The sequence below is a fragment of the Danio aesculapii genome, chromosome 6, assembly GCF_903798145.1.
Source record: "Danio aesculapii chromosome 6, fDanAes4.1, whole genome shotgun sequence".
Classification (NCBI taxonomy): domain Eukaryota; kingdom Metazoa; phylum Chordata; class Actinopteri; order Cypriniformes; family Danionidae; genus Danio; species Danio aesculapii.
The window spans coordinates 30,681,662-30,705,037 of record NC_079440.1 but is presented as its reverse complement, the minus strand read 5'-3'; the positions used below and the strand labels follow the sequence as shown (position 1 = coordinate 30,705,037).

Below are 23,376 nucleotides of genomic sequence, written 5' to 3'. Positions count from 1 at the left end.
AATACACATATAGCGCATGTCTTTGGACTGTGGGGGAAATCAGAGCACCCGGAGGAAACCCATGCGAACACTGGGAGAACATGCAAACTCCACACAGAAATGCCAACTGACCCAGCCGAGGCTCGAACCAGCGAACTTCTTGCTATGAGGGGACAGCACTATCTACTGCGCCACTGCATTGCAAGTGATTCAAAATTCAAATGGTTTTCTTTAAAATGATACCAAACTTTTTGCATTCACACATCTGCATGTGGATTAGGAAAGCTTTTGAATTTGGGTAGACAAAATCCAGGCGTAAAACCCAAAATAGGACTTAATTTGTAAATGATGTCACTGATTTGGTGGGAAAAAAACACACAAAGTTATTTATTTTCAGTATGAAAAGTAGATGTGGACTGGACCACCCCACCACACATCCTGTCGTCCTCCAAAAATTAAAAAAATATTTATCTGATGCATTTTTACGGCACTTGAATTTAGTGGATGTTTTCATCTCTAACATAACAAAGGGTAGTAAATTTGAACAGTGCACAAAGTTTACTGTATACAGTTGAAATCAGAATTATTAAACCCCCTTTGAATTTTTTTTCTTTTTAAATATTTCCCAAATGATGTTTAACAGAGCAAGGAAATTTTCACAGTATGTCTGATAATATTTTGTCTTCTGGAGAAAGTCTTATTTGTTTAATTTCTGATAGAATAAAAGCAGTTTTTATTTTTTTTTTTTTCAAAACCATTTTAAGGTCAAAATTATTAGCCCCTTTAAGTTATATGTTTTTTCTGATAGTCTACAGAACAAACCATCATTATACAATAACTTGCCTAATTAACCTAACCTGCCTAGTTAACCTAATTAACCTAGTTAAGCCTTTAAATGTCACTTTAAGCTGTATAGAAGTGTCTTGAAAAATATCTAGTCAAATATTATTTACTGTCATCATGGCAAAGATAAAAGAAATCAGTTATTTGAAATGAGTTATCAAAACTATTATGATTAGAAATGTGTTGAAAAAAATCTTCTCTCCATTAAACAGAAATTATGGAAAAAAATAAACAGGGGGCTAATAATTCAAGGGGTTTAATAATTATGACTTCAACTATGTGTGTGTGTGTATATATATGGTTATTCCACATTTCTTTGTAGTGAAATTTTTAATGAAGAGTGGAATAAAAGTCAAAATCATATATTGTTTGAAAGTTACTTGATTGTTGCAGATTTTAAATTCTGTTCACATCTAATGTGATGCAGTTTGAGAATGATTTGTCTGAATTCTGCCTGATATGATAAGCCGACAATGACTTTGGTGCAATGGTCAAAACTGTAAATATTAAATTCCATTGTAATTTGTCCACATTTATGAAAATAAAATGTATCATATTATTACATTTGTTTTTCTCTCTGTAGGACACAGCTTCAGGATTGCAGGCAGAGCTGCATAACCTGCGGTCTCGTTTTGAAGAGTCTCTGAGTTCCCGTGAAGTTTCAGAGCGCAGCTTAAATGAGCAGATCAGAGAGCTGTCTACGCAGTGGCAGGGGGCTCACCTAGAGGTCACACAACCTGATTCACATTCCAGTTGTTCGCTCACAGAAACACATTTATCATAGAAACATACAACCCAGGAGAGCTGTGAGAATTTTGTTTGTGCTGGTGCCAAAGAACCAGCATCATGTAAGCTAGGAGACGAGACAGTTTATGTTGGGCCGTGAAGCAGTTTAAGGCCTGCAGGAGTCCAGCTTGTACCTACCAGGGGCAGGCCTGTGGAGAGCCATTTAGCACACATTCATGTTGAACTTGGCATTGCTTACTGTGTTTTGAGCACGCTCCAGGTGCCACCAGTTGGACTGGTCAGCACACGTTTGTGCTTGTATTCAAGTGTGTATACACTTCTGTCTTTAAAGCTCACGGTCAACCTTGGGAATTGACCTCAGCACAAACCACCAACCACAGATTTAGCTGTTTGGACAATCTTTCCACAAGCACACAAGGCGTAATGTGACTCCATGTGCTGTAGTGAGAGCGAAAGATGAGAGAGAAGGATGGATTCTCAATTCTTGCTTGATTATTTTCTCTAATCCTCCTCCAGAAAATTACAAATTACCAAGGGATGATAAAACCAAGTAAAAGAATGAAAAGCAAAGGCTCTCTCTATGATATGAAAAGGAAAAGCTGGAGTCACAAATAGGCAGGTGCTCTGGGGTTTTTTTTACTTTACTTTACCATGATGAGTTACTTCTCCATAGAAACACTGCCCCAACTCTTATACAGACGACGTCGCAAACTGTTCCACTGTCCTGCTAACCTAACCTTCCCATCAGTGAAATTAACCAGTGTAGGCTTGGCACAGGCTTATTTCTTTTTACATTAAGATTTATGAGAAGAAAACATCTTGTGTGGCCTAGTGAACTTACACAGAAACCCACACACACTTTACACACCAGCATCTAAGCATGCTTGTACACACCGCCGATGTTTCTCATCATAGCTGCTGCGTGTGGCAGGCTTTGGAGCATGTCCTGTCTTTCTGTTTTTCTTCTCCCTTTTTTCTCTTCGCATTCTGGCTGCATTTTGGGGGGAAAAATGCACCGTAAAATGATTAGCTGTAGCCAAGCAATTACCAGAATGTGGGTCATATTCCTGTGTGTTTACATGGGCGAGGAGTTGCACCCTGAGCATATCTGATGAAAGCGTTTGACAATTTGAACCATCTCACATGCACTTAGAACACTTTTTTAAGTGCACAGTAGAACGTGGCCTCAATTCCGGCGTTGAAAGAAGGCAGAACTCTTTGGATGAGCCTGATGCTCACATGCTTTGAGAAGCTGAATGGAACAAGGCTGTGGAATTTTACTAATAGGCTGTGTTTCCATTTCATTCATCTCACGGAAAATTAAACTGAATTGTCCTCAGCCAAACAGTGCCACGTAAGGAATATAACTGTTAGAACTCTTCACTTACTTTTGATGTCACATCACTATACTTCTGTGCTTTATTTTAAAGTTAAATTTAAACTTATTATCATTAAAACTTAAACCATATATTATTATAAATCATATATTCATGTATTCAAAGAATCAATTGGCTTAATTTCATCTTCCTTCTTGTCTTTGTCTATTTCAGGCAGAGCGTTTGAAGAGAGAACTGAGTGAGGTGGAGGAGAGCAGAGACACTGGTCGTAAAGAACTGATTGAGGCCCATCGAGAGCTGAGGGAGTGTTTGCAGGACAAGGATGAGCAGCGGCGTGAGGCCTTAGAGCTCAAAAGAGCTTTAGGGGATGCTGTGAGAGAGAAGGAAGCCATCAATACTTCCAATCATGAACTTCGAACAGCTGTGAAGAGAGTGGAGTTTGAAAACAACAGGTTTCGCATTTTAGTCTGGATAAAATACTAATCTTCTGTGTAACATGACTGATCTTTATTAGCTTGACCAGAAGAGAATTTGGTTTTAGTTAATTCTTCAAAAATATTAGCATAAAATGCTCTAAATGGCATAGCCTAAATACAGCAAAATACAAATGGCCAGTATTCCCTTTAAATTGCAGTTTCTTTATAAAATAAGCATCATTTAAATATATTAATCTTACTTTTATGTATATATTTATCAGTTTGAAGCGAGTTGGAGAGGAGAAAGACCAGAGGCTGACAGTGTTAGAGGAGTGTAAGTCCTCCCTCCAGCAGGAGGTGCTAAAGCTGAGAACCAACATGCGTGAGCTTGAGAAATCTCGCTTACAGGCACGGAGAGAACTGCAAGAACTGCGAAGACAGGTCAGGACTATGTTTTTTTTTCCAATGCTGAGAGTAAATCTATATGATTCTAAATCTCAAAACAAGTATTTTTGTCAATCTATTACTAGTAGTGGAAGTTGAAGGCAAACAGCCCTTCTGTGAATTATTTTATTATTAAATTGATGTTTAATGGAGCAAGAAAATTCTCACAGAGTATTTCCTATGATTTTTTTCTTCTAGAGAAGTCTTATTCAATTTTGTCTGGTTGGAATAAAGCAATTTTGGAATAAAAACAATTTTTAAAGGGGTGGTCCACTACGATATCATATTTTAAACTTTAGTCGATGTGTAATGTAGCTGTGCGAACATAAACAACATCTCTGAATGTAATACGCTAAAAGTTCAATGCAAAGGGAGACATTGGCTTTTACAGAGTTAGCTTAGCGAAGCCTACAGCAAATGAAGTTTAGGGACTACCAAAAATACATCGAGGTTAGTGAGATCACAAACGCTTCAGGTTACGCTCATTCACCATGCACATACACCCCGTGCAGCAAAGGGCCATGGCCAGAGGCGGTGTAATGTTATAGCAGAGAAAGCTAAAATGTTGTCCAAACACTGCTATTTCCACAGAACTCCTTCTGTTTCTATATTTGCGCTTCCAAAGCACATGACACAAAGAGAGAAGTGCTTACAGTTTAATTTTAATTATGTTCCAGAGAATTATAAATATATATATATATATATATATATATATATATATATATATATATATATATATATATATATATATATATATATATATATATATATATATATATATATATATATATATAGCATTTGACAATGGACAGCTTTCAGAATCTCTCGAGGTTCAGTGCTGGATTCAGCTAAAAAAACTCCTCAAAGAAGGAGCAGCTCTAACCATAATAGACGAAACTGTGGATTGTGAGCCACAACCTGTAAGTATTTTTATTTGTTAAAATTGATCTATTACACAGTGTCTAGCGTTAACTGTATGTTGTAGCAAGGATGTAAACAAAGATGTAAACAACGGGAAATGCTGTTTGGCTCGGCTAACAATTTAGCTACACATTCATATTTATCCGTCAAACTGCTGTAAACTGCCACAATCTTCACCAGCGCTGCAGTGTCTCTCTATGCAGCTGCTTTCCCTGGGTTCTACGTCTCAAATAACGAACTTGTAAAATATATGTGAACCCTTCATATTACTTACACATGCTTATTCCAAATATATGTGAAAGACACTTGTCAGATTTTATTTTAGAGAGCAGGTGTGAGGTTCAGCTGTGTCCTTTTCATTTCCTGTCTGATTCAGGCTCAAACTAAAACCGCTAACAGCTACTCTGACTCACAGTATTTACACAGCAGAGGCACAGTGCATGCTATTACAGGCGTGACGTTTTTCCTGGTGATGTGGAGATAATCCGGGAATCACAGCACATTGTTAGCTGACCAATCAGAGCCTCTTGAAGGCGGGTCTTTTGGAGGAATAGGAAATATGACAGTCGTTTTCATGTTAGCTGAGTAGCTGTACATAATCGAAGTAAAATATATGAAAAATGAATGTGATTTTTTACAAATGAAGCATGAGCACACATTGCTTTGCATCTTATAAACACAACCAAGCCTTAAATTACACTCTGGACCACCCCTTTAAGGTCAATATTATTAGCCCGCTTAAGAAATTATTTTGTTCCATTGGCTACAGAATAAACCACAGTTATAAAATAACTTGCCTAATTAACCTAACATTTATAGTTAATCTAATTAAGCTAGTTAAGCCTTTAAAATGCACTTTAAGCTAAATATCAGCATCTTCCTTAATAACTTGAAAATTTAATAACCCATAAATTATTATGTTTTAAAAATGTGTTGAAACTTTCAAAGGAGGGCTGATAGTTTTGACTACAACTGTACATAATGTCCAGTGGAACAAATTGTTGTTTTACCAGGTTAAAGTAATGATCTGAAAAATGATGTGTGAATGAGCAGGTGAAGACATTGGAGGGTCAGTGCACTCAGCAAGGTCAAGAGCTGAGTGACATGCAGGCCAGACTGACTCAGGAAGAGCAGAGAGAAGAGGAAATGAGGAAGGAAACCTTTACTCTCAGACAAAAAGTACTGGAAAGTGACGCTGGAAAGGAAGCGGCCCTGAAGGAGGTATAACAAACAACTGGCATAAATAAATCCATACACACATACAGTAGCATGCTTTAACAGCTGGGATTGCTCTGTGTGTGGACAGGCAGCAGGTTTGCAGCGTCGTGTAGCAGAACTAGAGGAAGCACATCAACAGGAGAAAGAGTTGCAGCAACAACGGGATGCCAGTCTTCAGGAAAGCCAAATGAAGCAGCGTGAGGAGGTTGCCCGCTTGGAAGGGGCACTGCAGGAATCCCAGGCCCAGCTCAGGGAACTTGGGCTAACGGTCAATCTTGCAGAGGCCCGTGCCCAAGGACTAGAAGAGCAGCTGGCACAGAATGATGCCAAACGGAGAGATCTTGAGCACAGATTGAATGTTCTCAACTCTACTTTAAGACGTACACTTGGATCCAGGCGTGGAAGGCAATCACCCACGCCTGGGGAACGAGGACGGAGCCCCTCGCCATGGAGAACTCGCTCACCTGTGAAAGGTAATGTATTCATAGTCCAATAATGAATCGGGTCTCTGTACCAAAGGTTAGTGTAGAGTCAAGAAGAAGATCATCGCTCATATTACAAAGGATTGTTTTCTTCAAGGCTATTAATAACTTCAAGCTTATTAAACAATGTGCGGCTCTAACTTACACGGTGCTCTAGGTAACATGTCGGAAGACTTAAATGAAAACTTGTGTGTATGCCCTCAGGTGAAATCATATCAGATGAGACTGGGGTGGGTGGGTTGCCAGCGTGTTCTCTGTCCCCCTCCCGCAGAGAAGATGGAGAGTTGGATCTGGATGCAGTTCAGATGTTACTGCATAGCTTCCAGCAAGAGCTCAGGGACACACAGAAAGAACGGGTACTTGACACATTTACATCAGCACTAGGGACACACATTCACCATCAAAAAAGTAGTCCACATCCCTATACTGTAGTGGTTTGATTTATAAGTAGGCCCACATGGAATCTGCGTGCACAGAGTTCTGCAGATTTCCGCAGATTTTAAGCCCATCATTGATTCTGTTTATTTACTTATGTAAGGAAAGTGGATGAGGAACACTGATGACCCATGTCTCCGAACAATTCTTCTACTACTTGTTTGAATTATGGTTGGCAACACAATGTGGCATCTCTCTAAACACTGTAACAGATAAAAAGAATCTTCAAAGCTATTCTGCATATTAATGAAGTTGCATCTCGTTCACAATAGAGTGCGCTGATTGGTTCGAATCAAGTCTTTCGCATGAATTAATGAACAGATGTGCTAAAAACTCAATGATGTCACTTTGTACCGGCTACTACAGACAGCCAATATCCACGCTGGAATTTACACAATGATCTCATTGCCGTCACGTAGCTTCAAAATTTCTTTTTTTAAACCAGAGGAAGGAATTTGCTCTAAACAATGGAAAAAACAACCAACTTTCACTTAGCTAAATATATGTGTCCTAATAGTGTGTTTAGCAACGTGGGGCGTATATAAGCGTCAACATATGAAAAAATGTGTTTTGGTGTTTTGTGACCTTTCAAGGCATGAAAACTTTGTAGCATGAAAACTTTGTGACCAATTCCTTGTAACTTTTAAAGAATGAAAAATGTGTGATAAATTCTTTGTATCTAAATAGAAGATCACCAAGTACATCCTTTAGGGTTTTTTTTTTGTTGTTTTGTTTTTGTTATTTTTTTACAGAATACTACAGGTGTGGACCAAAGACAGTATTGGTAAATACAGAATTTGGAATATCCTTAGTTTAAAAATAGGATACATTACATTACATTTCACCTTTGTATACAAACCATTGACAAAACTATCATTACCTCAATACAGTCAATTAGTCAAATGATGCAAGTAGAATGAAGAAGAATGGAGGTTCCCAAAGAATGGTATGGGAGACAAATAGAATGAAGAATGGAGGTTACCAAAGAATGGAATGGGTAACAATATTTTTTTCCCTCTGATTGTGTGTTTTTAGGATGAGTCACATGCACAGGTCCACAGTCTCAGCAAACAGGTAGAAAATATGCAGGCTAATCAGGAGAGAAGCAACACATGCATACAGATGCTGAAACAATCTATCAGAGAGCTGGAGGAGGGTAAGCGTGAACTGTAGCCTGACAATTGGGTATACACTGTTCAGTGATGACCAGTTTGTGGTTCTGTTTTTAATTATCATTGATATGTGGGTGTGTGTTTGCCAGGAAAGCGTGAGCTGGCCAAACATTTAGAGGGGATGCAAGCATCACTCATTTTACGGGACGAGGCAGTTCAGCGTGGTGAAACACAGAATAGGATTATGAATGAGGAGCTGGCCAAAATGAAGAAAAGCCAACAGATAATTGAGACCGAGGCCAAAGCACTGCAGGTTAACACTCATACATTCTACACAAACACAAAGATGGTTGAGAGATCATAACAATTATTACCTCATTTTAGCCACAATGATTCCCACTATTGAAAGCTTGGCAATTAAATCTTTATAAATCTTTAAATTGACCTTATTGCACAATAGGGGCTCTATTTTAACAATCTAGGACAAAGTCTAAAGCGCATTTTCGCAAAAGCATTAAGAACGGAAAATACGCTTTGCGCCCTGGTGCATGATCTAACTGGGTTGTGCTTATTCTCTTAATGAGTTCTGGGTGTGTTTTGAGTATAACGTGCATTAAACCAATCTGAGTCTCATCTTCCATTTACTTTAAAAGTCAGTTGCATCACGCAATGGCACATTTGCTATTTACATGGCAGACTTTGTAAGTGGCTAAATCTTTTTCACTAGCGAGAAAACAGTTATACAGACCATCTTCAGCGTGGGGGTTAAGAACGTGCCTCCTCCTTTTGGACTCTTTACTTTCTTTCTATTTTACTTTTACTCTTTACTTTACTGCTTTACTTTCGTGGATAAGGAAACGGTGTTGTATGCACTCCACTAAAGACATCCATTAGCCTACCTATTTAATTTAGATTAAGCGCAAAGATTTGTTTCAAAACTATTTCTAAATTCAGTTCTAATTTCCATCAAACGAATAAATGAACAATAATAATGAAGTGTGGTCAAAAAACTGAGTTATATCCAAACACACGCCCTATTCTTATGCTCATATGGAGATACATACGTCTCCAAAACCCGACAGGTGGACAAATCTAAACTTGTTTTTATTAAAACAAATATAAATATGCAAATAATAAATAATACTGCTATTATTAATAATAACATTATACAACATTATACCCCCCCCCCCCTCATCCCCCCGAGCTGAGGCATGAAGGCACTGGTTTTTTTATATTTATGTACAGAATAATAATTTTGGTAACATTTTAACCCTTTAATTTTTCTTTTCATATGTAAAGATGTAAAGTGTATTGCTGTACATCCTGTGTGTATTAAGCAATGTGTAAGTGTTTGGATTTACATAGGCACACAACTAACGCGCTCTGTGCTGGACTTTATCAGCTTTTAGATGGTCAATGCCGCACTCTATTTCAGTTCCTCAAAATAGCAACGCGCCAAAAATGAGCCTTAACACACCTCCTTTCTAGACCAAAACACCCATGAATCTACAAAGTGGCGCAAATAGATTTGCTATTTAAACAATGTGACGCAAAATGAGAAAATTAGGCTTGCGCTGGTCTAAAAAATAGCAACAAATCGTGCCAAACACGTCTTGCGACTTATTGCGCCAGGTGAATGATAGGGCCCATGGTCTATCTCCAAATATCTATGTGGTATATTTATATGGTTTTAAAAATCTTTTGTAAAAAAAATGTATAGAAAATGTGTAAAATGGAGTATAACCTCCCAGAACCTATGTGGTGTGCTATCTCACTCTCAGATATTCTGAATGTATAGCTTGGCAGGAATTTCCAAGTGTTTATTGGTGCCAAGGTTATTATTTGTAAACAAAAACTAAAATCAAGACTTAAACTATTATTCAAAAACTATTTTTGTTAACGGAAATAAATAAATAAAAACTGCACAATAAATGAAAAACTAAACCAAACAACAGTTACTAAAAAACAATTGTAAATAAGCATTAATAAGCAGTCATTCTGAGGCATTTAACCTGACCTTTGACTCTTTAGAGAAATACCAGTGATGCCACTTTTACAGCCACACGAGTCAAGTACTATTTTTAATATGAAGAAGTTGGTCTGAATTCTTCATAAATTTGTACTTTTATGCATTTAAACTGCATTTGTATGGTTTTCAGTTCTTTAACTTTGCTTTGTAACTGCCATTTCTAAAACCAAAACTAATTACATAAAAAATAAATAGAAATGTGTTCACAGAATAAAAACTAAACTAGAACTAACAAAACTATTATTGATTAACTAACTAAAACTAAGTTAAGACTAAGTTAAAACATTTCACGGTCAAATGTAAGATTTTTAAAGACCTTTTTAAGACCATTACGAATTATATTTCAGACTTACACAGGACTTTTTTGTTATATATTATATTATAATAAGTTATTTCTTAGCCACAAGTTTTAAATAAATTGTCAAAACAAGCAAACCCTAGTTGTATACATACGCATTACACATACAAATCTTTAAAAAACTATAATAAACTAAATGTACACACAACAGTCTGTCCAGGTCAGTGTCCTTACCATATGTAGACCATAAATTCACAGAGAACTTTTAAACAAACAATATTGTAAAGACAATAATTAAACCATATTGGTAAATAGTCATAAATAGAGTTTTGTTAAAAGTTCTATTGCGATGAATTGTTGGTGATTGGATGCATGTTGGCCCAACTGGGTAGCTTTTTATGGACAAAGGAAAATTAAAACCTGTATTCAGTTATTTAAGACATAAAAGTCAAAATTTCAGTGAATTGAAAACTTTTTAAGACGTAAAATGTAGCTGTTGAAATTTAAGACATTGTAAGATTTTTTAAGGCTCCGTGGACACCCTGGAAATATACAGCTAATTTAAAAACAGTACTGAAATAAAAACACGTTTTATAAAGAAAATCTATAAAACCTGTATTCACACTCCACAATAAAACCATCGAAAGCGTTTAAAAGCATAAAAGCATACTGTTGTATTCAGGATAAGCTTGAGCGCTCCCAGGCCTCTGAGGAAAGTCTGGAGGCTGAGCGTCGCCGCCTGAAAGAGACCTGTGAGGCTGTGGATGCTCGAGCTGCCAGACTAGAGCTCAAACGGAGAGGGTTGGAAGGAGAGCTGCAGCGTGCCCAGCTCAGAGCCACAGAGATGGAGGCAGAAGCCAGCTCACTGCAGGAACGCCTAAACAACCTCCGCAGAGAGCTGGGAGACAGTGAAGAGCGTGCTGCTCTCCTGAAGGTATGTCTGTGCTGTCTAAAAGTACATCAGTCATGTTTGAGCAATATAATGTAATCAGTTGTCCTAAATGTACGTAGGTTGAATGTGAGAGGTTAGCAAATGCCTTGGCAACTAAAGAACTGCAGGAGAGCCAGCTAAAGGACAAGCTGCAGGCCTTGACTGGATCCCTGACTGACAGCAATGCTGCTGCAGGAACAGCACGAGATCAGGCCGTCCAGCTGCAGCGAGCTCTCTCTGCCAGTGAACATAACCAGAAGATGGTGCAGGTAAGTGCAGGGTGCATGGCATGCAAGATAACTGCATTTGGGTTGTTTGCTGACGTGAAGTTGAATTTTAACACTTGACAGAAATGAATATATTTGGCATTGTCAACATTTAAAATGCAGTAGATGGTTAAACATTTCTTTGTCTTCCATAGTTATTGTTATAAAAACTGCTACGCTATTAAATGTTTGAGCCAAAACTCAAATTGTCCAATGGTGTGATTGTATCAAGCATAATTCAATAAATAAACAACTTTGAAAATTATTAATAAATACATTTTTCATTCATATCTATTTCTAAAAACATATGAACTTGACTGTTTTGTCACTGGAAAACCATATCCTCTGTTATCTTTCTTGAAACTACTATAAAATTGTTATGTTTATTGGCCTTTTGGTTAATAAATAAGTTCTGCAAGTCGTGGAGAAAAAAAAAATCATAATTTCATATTAAATAAATAGCAACTTATGAAGATAAGTGTCCAACAATGAAGATAAATTGCTTAAGCTATTTGTATATTAAGAGTAATTTTTTGCACACACTGGATCTATGTAAGGTATGTAAAAAAGTTATAGAATTGATAAGTTTAGTGACTTTTTTTATATTTTATCAAACATCAGACTTCAAACTACAAAAAATGTATGATCAAAAAATGTAATCTATTTTTTTCTTTAAAAATTCTGTTTTAGTCGGTGCCAATAGCCTAGTTGTTAAGTGTACCCACATATAGAACCATGGTGCTCACGGCAACCCGAGTTCAATTCCCAGCTCGAGGTCCTATGCCAATCCTTCCCCTCTGTTAAGTTTAGTTGATTTAATTATAAGTACAATAAAACAACAGTTGTTGACCATTGTGCTGTACAAACCTAAAAGCGAATTATCAAAAAATAGACAGCAACAGATAAAACAACAGAGAATACTTCCAACTTACCACACAGCATCAACGATAAATAACAAGACACCAGATAGATACAATAGGATCAGTTTTCTTCCAATATAAAAGCTCTTTCTAGGAGGTGTAGTTTAAGTTTCCCTCTGAACAAAGATACATTGGAAATTGTTCTAATGGGCATAGGTAGCTCGTTTCACATTTTAGGACTTACTACAGAGAAAGCTCAATCTCCTTTTTTCTTTAATTTGGATCTGGGAACGACTAGCATTTTCTAGTTCGACGACCTTAAACATCTGCCAGATATTTTAACAGTAATAAGATTAGAGAGATAAGTCAGAGCCAGGCCATTTAATAGCTTAAAAACATACATAAACAATTTAAACTCAATTCTAAAACATATCGGCAACCAATTTAGGGAGCACAGGATAGGGGTAATGTGCGCAAACTTGCGATTGCTCTGTCTTCTCCCAATGCTTTCCTGTCTGTCCTCCTCTACCCTATCTCAATAAAAGGTCAAAAACCCTAAAATATATATATATATTACATTTTAAAAAGTTTTATAAAACATTTGTCAACTACCTGTTTCCAAATTCTCAGAGTTAACAGTACTGTTGTGTTAACAGTTAACACAATACTCTCAGCAATACACTGGCATTAAGAGTCCCACACCTCCAAACTTATACACCTTGATGGAACTTAAAACAGATCAAACCAAAAGCTTTCTTATAAACACTGTCAATCATTCATCTTCATCATAAAGTCACAAACAACCTCATTATGTTCATTGTGGTTCAGCCACATGCACAATTAGGAACGCTCCTGTTTTAATCTCACTTCACCTCAGCTTTAATTGAAACCCCACAGATCATCTTGCTACCATGACCACAATATGTTATGATTTATGATGTGGTTTCATAACTTTTCCAGTATTTTTTATTTTTTTGGGCGTGTTTACCTTTGCTGTCGCCTGCTCCCTGAAGGTGCTGGATGACTGTGCAATAAAAAGACTGGACTGAACTCATTAATTTTTCTCCAACTTCTCTGGAGGGCTTTTAAGGCTTAGTATGAGTCTGTGTTTTAAAGATGCTGTACAAACAAAAACACTGCGCCCTCAGTGTAAATCTTTTTTAGTTTGCTTGAGACATGCCAGCTCTTGCCAATAAAAAAAGGTCCAGAGGAGGAAAAGAAACAGAGAGTCGGGAACAAGGATAAAAAGACAGGGCATTGGTAGTGAGGAAAAGTACAGCTTCATCATTAAAACTGAATGTGGGTGTTTGATTATGCGTGTATGGGCTGATGCCTGTTCATACTTGTCTCACTGTGTGTGTGTGTGTCTGTACTATGTGTGCATAGGAGAGGTTGGATAAGACACGAGAGGCTCTGACACACAGTAGGAAGCAAAATCATGACTTGAGTGAGAGACTGCAGAGCCTGCAGAGAAGCCAGGGGGAGTGTGAACTCAAGGTCTCCGAACTGGACAAACAGACACGTGTCCTGCAGGAGGTTATGCATACATACATACTCTTACAGTTTACACAATGTTTTAACAGCTTAGTTCACCCAAAATTCAAAGTTATGCTCATCCCACTGCCATTCCAAACCCATAAGACTTTAGTTTATCTTTATAACCCAAAAGAATATATTTTTCAAGAGGTTTATTTTCCTCCATTGAAAGTTTGCTACAAAAAAACTTGTGTTCATGGAGAGATTTTAAAAGAAATCTTAATGAATTAAAAAGACAAATGACAAATAATATTCTTTATTATGGTTTTATTTACATATAAACACTGAGTAAATCAACAGAGCACATCAAATGTGACAAACAAAAGCCAAATGTGTTTGTTTGACACTATAACTGCTATATCCAAGGTTTCATTATAAGTTAGTCTTCATTAAAAGTATCTTGTTTTGTGTTTTGAAAACCAAAGTGTTTGGGTTTAGGACAAATGGTGAGTAATCAAGTAATTTTTGATTGAACTATTCCTTTAAATGTGCTGTATGTACGTTTTTTGACTCTTCTAAAGCATAAAAATAGCATAATATGTTTACAGATATTTAAGAAACATGCTAAGTGAACATGCTTGTTTATCTGAAAAACAATGCTGAAGTCAGTTATTCTGCTTTAAACATGTGCGTTCTGTGCCAGAATGGCTGTCTATGTTTTGGTAATTTTAACCTGCCCAATGCCAGTTTAACCAATTATATTTCAGCACCCAGGGTTGCCTTGGTGGAAAACCACGTATTTCATTCATTCATTGAAAAGCATGCATCTGTGACCGAAATGCGACCTCCGGTGGTCAGTAGCTGACTCCGAAATGAGATGCAGATTTAGAGTTCCACATGAGGTTATTAATTAGCAAATAATATAACTATGAAGAATGTAAACATTAGGTGAGCAGATACCTTGCAACCCCCTGTCAAAACATGCCACATGACGAGATTTACAGTGATAAGCAATTTGGCAGTTTGCACCAGACCAAACACGACAGAAATTTAAAGACATCCTTTCAGAAGCACAGAATATGCACTCACTGACAAGATGGTAAGGTCTATAATCTAATAAATACATATTAAACCTCCTTAACATTATTAAATGTACATGCTGACTCGCTATGTGTTGGTTTTGAGTCACAGATTAAAGTTCAATTTCAAGCGGTTTATTTTTAAGATCTGAGGTGAACTATCTGCTGCTGCTTTCAGTATGGCAATAAACGTAAAATGGCATTCAAACTCACATTGTTAGCATTTAACACTGAATAAAGCACATGAGGTTTACATTGGTGATCATTGTTTTCTGTTGTTCAGCTGCAAAAAATAGAAGCCGTTTCTAATATATCAATTTGAGCTGTTTGTTAGAACAAAAACTCATTTTAATATGCAAAATATTCCTTCTATCGCGTGCCGTTGCTTTTATATAGAACATGATTTAAATCAGCCTTTAAGCTCGATAGTCAGACTCGCACCTGTTAGTCATCAATCTGGCAACCTGCATTTGCGTTTGTTTTGATCCAGGAATGTAATACCTAGTATATAATATATAATTTGGCCCTAGTAAATAAAAAAACATAAAATTGTGATAAAATACAACAAATAAAAATGAAGAAAAAATCATCACTGTGATTAAAGGTGCAAAAGAAAATCTTGGAAAATGCTAATGTTAGCCTGATAGAATTGAAAGCCTATGTCCCACCCTACTGTAAAAATTGCCATCCAAAGCCACGTTTCCTCAATGCACGAGAGCATACTAGACAACATCACTACAATACATTACAACTTTCACCGGAGATAAAACTTTAGAGTAAAGTTAGTTAAAATTACACTGCCAAACTTTTTAAAAAGTTAGTTTGTTGATGTTTGATTGTCCCCCTCTGTCTGAACCGCATCCATGAACACGCTGACAGGGTTGATGAAATTACATAATCTAACAGGCAGGTAGGACTGCCTATTGTAATGTTTGGATTGAATGCTATGATTTGACAAATTTTTCTTGGTCCTACACCTTCCAGAGAATAATAAAATTTAGTAACACTTTAGAATATTGGTCCATTACTTAATGTTAGTTAATTTCCATCTTTGCATGCTCCCACTGAGCCAAATAATGCGAAAGAACCAAATCTCCTACCACAGCAACGTATGGTGATGATCTACTTGGCCTTACTGCTTAATAACTACAGCCCCATTGACACCCTCTGCCAATGCATTGATGAAATTAACAATTAGATGTGCCAAAACTTTCTTCATTAAACAAATAGAAAACTGAAGTCATTGCATTTGGGAACAGAGATGAGGTTCTTAAGGTGAATGCGTACCTTGGCTCTAAGGGTCAAACAACAAAAGGGTAACAAAACGCATAAGGTCAAGAATCTTGGTGTGATTCTAGAGTCAGATATGAGTTTCAGTAGTCATGTCAAAGCAGTAAATCAGCATACTATCATCTCAAAAAACATTGCAAGAATTAGATGCTTTGTTTCCAGTGAAGACTTAAAGAAACTTGTTCATGCTTTTATCAGCAGCAGAATGGATTACTGTAATGGACTCCTCATTGACCTTCCCCCAAAAGACAGTCCGACAGTTGCAGCTCATCCAGAATGATGTTGCCAGGATTCTGTCCAAAACCAGAAAACCAGAGCACATCACACCTGTCCTCAGGTCTTTACACTGGCTCCCAGTCATATCCAGAACATATTTTAAAGTATTATTACTTGTCTATAAATCACTAAATGGCCTAGGACCTCAATACATCACAGATATGCTCACTGAATACAAACCTAACAGATCACTCAGATCTTTAGGATCATATAAACTAGAAATTCCAAGAACTCAGTCAAAGCAGGGTGAATCGGCCTTCAACTACTATACCCCCCGCTGCTGGAATCAGCTTCCAGAAATGATCAGATGTGCTCCAACATTAGACGCATTCAAATCAAGACTGAAAACACATCTGTTTAGCTGTGCCTTTACTGAATGAGCACCGTGCTTCATCCCACAGATCACTCTATTATGTCTTTCTTTTCTTTTTTCATTCTTTTATAACACATTTTAATCAGTTTTAATCACTGTTATTTGTTTTTTTACTTTTTTGTATACACTAGTCTTTGTTATCCCTGTTTATGTAAAGCACTTTGAATTGTCACTGTGTGTGAAATGTGAAATAAACTTGCCTTGCCTAATGTGCTTACTAACATTAACAAATTATGAATAATCTTGTAAAGCATTAATTAATCATAGTTCAACATTAACTAATGCATTATTAAAATCCTAAGTTGTGCTTGTTAACATTAGTTAATGCACTTTGAGTTAATATGAACTAACATGAACTAATGTTATTTAACGTAAACAACATTAACTAAAGTTAACAAAGATTATGAAATGCCACAATAAATGTCTTAATAATAGTCTGTTCATGTTAGTAAATACATAAACTAGCATTAACTAATGGACCATTATTTTAACGCATTACCTAAAATACATATCAATACATTTGGAGCACTTGATTGCTATCAAGATGTGAAGAAACTTTCAACAATCATATTCAACCACTTATCGGGGGCCTGGTCATGGGGGCAGCATTACCAGGAGAGCATAACAAATGTAACCATAAGCATAACAGTATAACAGAAATTGTTTCTGAAGACAATCACCTACTGCACATTAAGCTAGCAAATATTATATTACTTATAATATATTACTTTATTTTAAAAAATGCACTGTATTCATATCACTGTATCCTAAAATACTTAAATACTCTTTGGTAATCTGAGTTCATGCCCTGATCAGTTCTGGTCTATACAGCCATATAGATGGAGAATATTCTGCATCTGTTCTGATTCACTAGACTGTGAGACAGAGGCAACAGGCTGAGGAGGAGGTGCAAGAGAGCTGTTCACTCCTGCAAGAGCAAAAGAGTCAGCTTCAGGAACAGGTGGCTACCCTGCAGACAACTGCCCATCGGCTACAGGCAGAGAAGTCTGACCTGGAGAGGACACTGCTGCGTCTGGGAAAAGACAGGTCCTCTCTAAAACGTACCCTGGAGAAGGTACTTCTCATGCTTTTGCAAACACAGCAAAACATACTGACTTTCAAACACAGTTGGTTGAGTATGTCATCATGAATAATTTGTGCAAACTAATAACAGTGTCATGCCTATATCCTTCAATGGAGTTATTGTAGTATTACTGGTTGATGTAAGGATGGCTTAGAGCTTGTTTTTTTTTTTTTGTCTGTATGTGAGACAAATGCAATAATTATGTATATAAATCAATTAAACATGAATGTACAGCCTATGACATTATCAGATTACTTGCTTAATACTTTGTGTGTGAATGCATGTGTTGTATGCAGGTAGAACACAATCGCCAAAAGAAGGAGGTGGAGATATTGCATGGTGAGCGCGAGAGAGAACAGCAAGAACAGAAAATACGAAATCTAGAGGAAGAATTAAACGAGACCCAGGCAGAAATTCACACTCTACAAGTGAGATTTTTATAAATGTGATTACATTTAAAATGGATCAACATCTAGTAGGTTCAACTTCTAAAATATCAACATAATTTTATTATTACAGTCGGGGGGAGTATTCAACACATCATGTTTTTTTCAGGGAAATGGGATTGAACCAGATTTTGGTAAAAGCTCAAACAATACAAACATAAAAATGTAACGAAACAAAATAATAATAATAATAATAGTTACGTGTAATAACAATGGAATAACACAAGGAGAAAGCACTGAACTACTGAAATGTATTGTATACTCTAATGTTTTTTTGGGGTGATGGCAGCTTAAAGCCACCTCTCTTATGGAGAATGGTCACATCTATTGCTCAGATATTTTTCAGACTTCAACAGTGTAAAAATCTTGAGGATTCTGTGGGTCTCGTATATCAAATCTGACCTTTATTTTGTATTTCCTATTGGATTCAAGTCAGGTGATTGGATAAGCCATTCTACAGCTTGATTTTCTTTTTCTGAAACGATTTGAGTTTCCTTGGCTGTGTTTTGGATCTTTGTCTTGCTAAAGTGTCCACTCTGGAATCATCTTCATCATCCTGGTAATGTAGATGTTGGACTGAAGCAGCTAATATTAATTAACACTGACAAAAGGCAGAGGATGGCTGAAGAACTACTGAGAGATTTCAGCTGCTGTCTGGGCTTTTGCGGCCCTTCTACACCTTCCTTTCTTCATGTGTTCAATACTTTTTTCCTGTAGTGTTTCATGTTATTACACATAACTTAATTTGTAAATTAATTAATGTTGTTTTCTTTGCATATTCGGATATCTTTGATTGTTACCAACATTTGGTGAAACTTTCCAGTCAACAGCACCTTTAAAAATATGTTTTCTATATTATAAAGCAAAGTACTTTCCTGCCTACACACCAAGATAGACTCTGCAAGAGATAATTTCAGAAATAAAGCTGAAATACCGTCACTGGTTCGGTACCTTTTTTAAAAGCATGTAACTTATGCAAAGGTAAGGTCCAGTTATAGTTTTTTTAGTGTAGATAATAATCTTTCATGCACTCCATTTTAAAAGGCATGCCAAATTCAAGACCTTATAGTACTGTATGTACATAAGTTCTCACTGCGGTAACTGAGTACCAGTTTTGCATATTAAAATGATAGTTTAATGCTCTTATATGCACAAATATAATATTGTATAACTTCCTATTAAGGTGACATGGCGGCATAGTAGGTAGTGTTGTTGCCTCACAGCAAGAAGGTTGCTGGTTCGAGCCTTGGCTGGGTCAGTTGGCGTTTCTTTGTGGAGTTTGCATGTTCTCCCGGCACTCGCGTGGGTTTCCTCCGGGTGCTCCGGTTTCCCCTACAGTCCAAAGACATGCCGTACACGTGAATTGGGTAGGCTAAATTGTCCTACCCAAATTGTAAATTGTAAAGTGAATGAGTGTGTTTGGATGTTTCCAAGAGATGGGTTGCAGCTGGAAGGGCATCGCTGCTTAAAACATGTGCTGGATAAGTTGGCGGTTCATTCCGCTGTGGCGACCCCGGATTAATAAAGAGACTAGGCCGAAAAAAAAATGAATGAATGGATGAACTTCCTATTGAATATATGAATTTAAAAGATAGATTTGTGAGGGGTGTACTAATATATGCTGAGCACAGTAAATTTTTTGTTTGTTTTGAATCACATGTGATGTGATTTTATGTGTTGTCTCTGCAGTCACAGGTCTCTATATTGGAGCAGACTCACTCTCAAAGACTTCTAGAAGTGTCAGCTCGCCACAAACAAGAGCTGGACCTGGAGAGCGAGCGGATGAGGGACTCCCAGCAGCAGACAGAGAGAGCTTTGGAGGCTCGGGAGAAAGCTCACCGCCAGAGGGTCCACTGCTTGGAGGAACAAGTAAGAGAAAACTATAAAGATGTGACCAAATGCATTACAATATACATTTACATTACTTATAATAGCAGAAAGCTTCTGACAAACACATGACAGTTCTGTAAAACCTGCTGTGTTTTTCTCAGGTTTCCACATTAAAAGAGCAGCTGGAGCAGGAGATGAAGAGGAGGCAAGCATATATGAAGCAGATGCTAAGAGTGAACCTCTGAAAATCCAGAATAGCTCAGGAATTCATCTGACAGTTATTTGATTTGTTTTGTTTTGTTACCAAACATGTTTGCCTATAACCAGTGAAATGGGGCCAGTGCTTACATGGATGGACTTACGCATAATAAAATCTTATACACACACACCTTGGTTTTAAAAACATACAGAATCACTGGTCTCAGGGAGAATTGTTGGACTACATTTGCACAAATACTTTAAGTAATCCTGATCCACACCGCAAGAACCCAATAACAACAAACAAAGAGATCGCTGTTTCACCAAATGCTTCTCAATTGCCAAATTGTTTTAAGGATTTGTGCAGCAAACTCCTGAAGCAGACTATAAATCTATCTTAAGCCTATCCATGTTCATCTTAGAGCATTAAGCACAGTTTCTCTCTGTCACACACACAGACTTTAAAACATCTGTAGCTTAAACATCACACCTTAGGTCTCCATCATATTTATATTCTTGCTTTACTTTCTTTATAACTTGCTACTTGTTAACACGATGTGATTATTATTTAATTGTTATTAACCAATCATCTACATTACAGCTAGAGGAAATTACATCATAAAATGAATTATAACTTACTTACAAATTCTGTTGTTTCTTTTATGGGTGCTGAAATGATTCTCAATTACCCATACTGTTTTATGATTCATTGCATATAACAGGGGTGCCCAAACTCGGTCCTGGAGGGCCGGTGTCCTGCAGATTTTAGCTCCTACTTGTCTCAACACACCTGCATGGATGTTTCTAGAAAGCCTAGTAAAGCTGCGGTCACACTAGAGTTTGAGCTTGCGAAATTCTGTTGTACGGTAATGCTAAAAGGGGCGAGATTAGACATTTAAAAAAGTGAGCGATTGGTCCATATTTTAAATTTCTATCCAGAAAGGTCATGTTTTGATCAGTCAAGTGAAGCAATTTTGCAGGTCAGAGTTCACCAAGCTTGATCTTTCCAACACAGCGAACTACGAAACTTGTCGCGTAAGCTTGCGTTTTCAGTATGACGCCTTCACATGCGTATGAATAGAAGTCTATGGAAAGAAAAGTGCAGTGTGACCGCAGCTTAAGAACTTGATTAGCTAGCCCACATGTGTCTGATTGGGGTTGGAACTAAACTTTGCGGGACACCGGCCCTCCAGGACCGGTGTCTGGGCACCGCTGGCATATAATAACTATAATAAACCAGAATTTTTGTAGTTTGAAAAATTGCTGTCAGTTGGCTTTGTAGTTTATGATGTGTGCAAATAATCTATAAAATATTCTTTGTGATGTTCTTGTTTTGATTTGATTATTGATACTAATGACCCCCTGAGAAAAAAGATTCACATTTTATTTTAGTGGAGCTGATTTCAGCATATTTAAAATTAATCACATTTCATGATTTATTTTGGGGAAATCTGATTTTCAGAGTGAAAGAAAATTGTCAGTAAATCTTTAATCCAAAGCAAATGGCTTTTGTGTTGTATATTTAGTTATTTTTTAACAGATTTTTTTTTTCTAGTGAACATTATACAAGGGCTGGTTTACACTGTAAAACCCACCAGTCTTTATTAAGTGAAATGAGTGTAGTTAACTCAAAATTGACTGAAAGTTACTTCTACTCATTTAAAAAAGAGTTTTGAGCTCAGTGTGGAAGGTAATGAGTTATTTAAATGCCTCATTACTTCAACTTAAATGGAGTAAGTTCACAATACTCATATAGATTAGTTTTTTAATGGTTTCCTCAAATGGTTTGAGTTGAATTAACTTTTTAAGGTTTTACATTAAGTTTTTATAGTACAGTTGGTTTGAGTTCTTTAAATTTATTGGGTTTCACTGTAAAACCCAATAAGTTAAGGCAGCTCAAAACATGTGAGGAAACCGATTGCAACAAACCATTAAGTTCAAAAACTAATTCAAATGAGTGCTGTGAAATAAAACCATTTGAGTAAACAAAGCAATTTGAGCACAGTAAAACCTGATAAATGAAGAGAACTCAAACCAACTGAGTACTGTAAAACCTAATAAGTTAAGGCAACTCAAACCGATTGAGGAAACCGATAACAAACCATTTGAGTTAAACTAATCTATATGAGTACTGTTATCTTACTCAATTTAAGTTGAAGTAATGAGGTATTTAATTAACTCATTACCTTCAACACTGAGTTAAAAACTTTTTTCAAATGACCAGAATTAACTTTCAGTCAATTTTGAGTTAACTAAACTCATTTCATTTGATAAAGTTGACTGTTGGGTTTTACAGTGTGCTCAAATTGCTTCAATTACTCAAATGGATTAAGTTCATAGTACTCATTAGGATTAGTTTGTGAACTTAAATGGTTTGTTGCAATCGGTTTCCTCAAACGGTTTGAGTTGTCTTAACTTATTGAGTTTTACAGTACTCAACTGGTTTGAGTTCTCTTCATTTATTGAGTTTACTGTGCTCAAATTGCTTCATTTACTCAAATGGATTAAGTTCACAGTACTCATTAGGATTCATTTTTGAACTTAAAAAGTTTGTTGCAATCGGTTTCCTCAAACGGTTTGAGTTACCTTAACTTATCAAGTTTTAAGTGTATGAATGCATATGGTATGCCAACTCCTGGAATTATGCTGACATTTGGTAGTGTGCACCACACATATGCTTGTGAGGAAGGGTATTTCTCAGCAAAGGTTAAGAGCAGAGGAGAGTGCCCTGTCAGAGTTTCTTTAAAGCAGTCTTTTGATTACCATAGCTCCACCCAGTGCTTATCCAGTTACCGGTCCCTTCTCAGCTATTGGATGAGAGTTCCTAATCATGCAAGGTAGTGAATCCCTGGGGGGGGTGGGGCTGGGTCTGAAAGAACTCCTTTGGCAGGCAGAATAGAGGTTTTATTGAGGATATTTCTAAACTAACCATCAGGGACCAAGTCACTGGATTGTAAAAAAAAAAAAAAAAAAAAAAAAAAAATACATAGAGCCGAATCACTCTGC

General features: G+C 36.8%; 1 protein-coding gene across 1 annotated transcript in view; it reads left to right on the top strand.

The window, feature by feature from the left end:
• Nucleotides 1-21,697, top strand: part of crocc2 (ciliary rootlet coiled-coil, rootletin family member 2) — an 83,726-nt gene extending 62,029 nt beyond the window's left edge. Inside the window, 15 exon segments of the mRNA XM_056460729.1 lie at nt 1,406-1,549; nt 3,120-3,358; nt 3,604-3,763; nt 5,741-5,908; nt 5,994-6,378; nt 6,592-6,743; nt 7,858-7,978; nt 8,084-8,247; nt 10,944-11,195; nt 11,273-11,461; nt 13,705-13,854; nt 17,687-17,887; nt 18,193-18,324; nt 20,032-20,211; nt 20,334-21,697. Of these exon segments, the coding sequence (XP_056316704.1) occupies nt 1,406-1,549; nt 3,120-3,358; nt 3,604-3,763; nt 5,741-5,908; nt 5,994-6,378; nt 6,592-6,743; nt 7,858-7,978; nt 8,084-8,247; nt 10,944-11,195; nt 11,273-11,461; nt 13,705-13,854; nt 17,687-17,887; nt 18,193-18,324; nt 20,032-20,211; nt 20,334-20,417 (2,721 nt within the window). The 3' untranslated portion in view covers nt 20,418-21,697.
• The last annotated feature ends 1,679 nt before the right edge of the window (nt 21,698-23,376 follow it).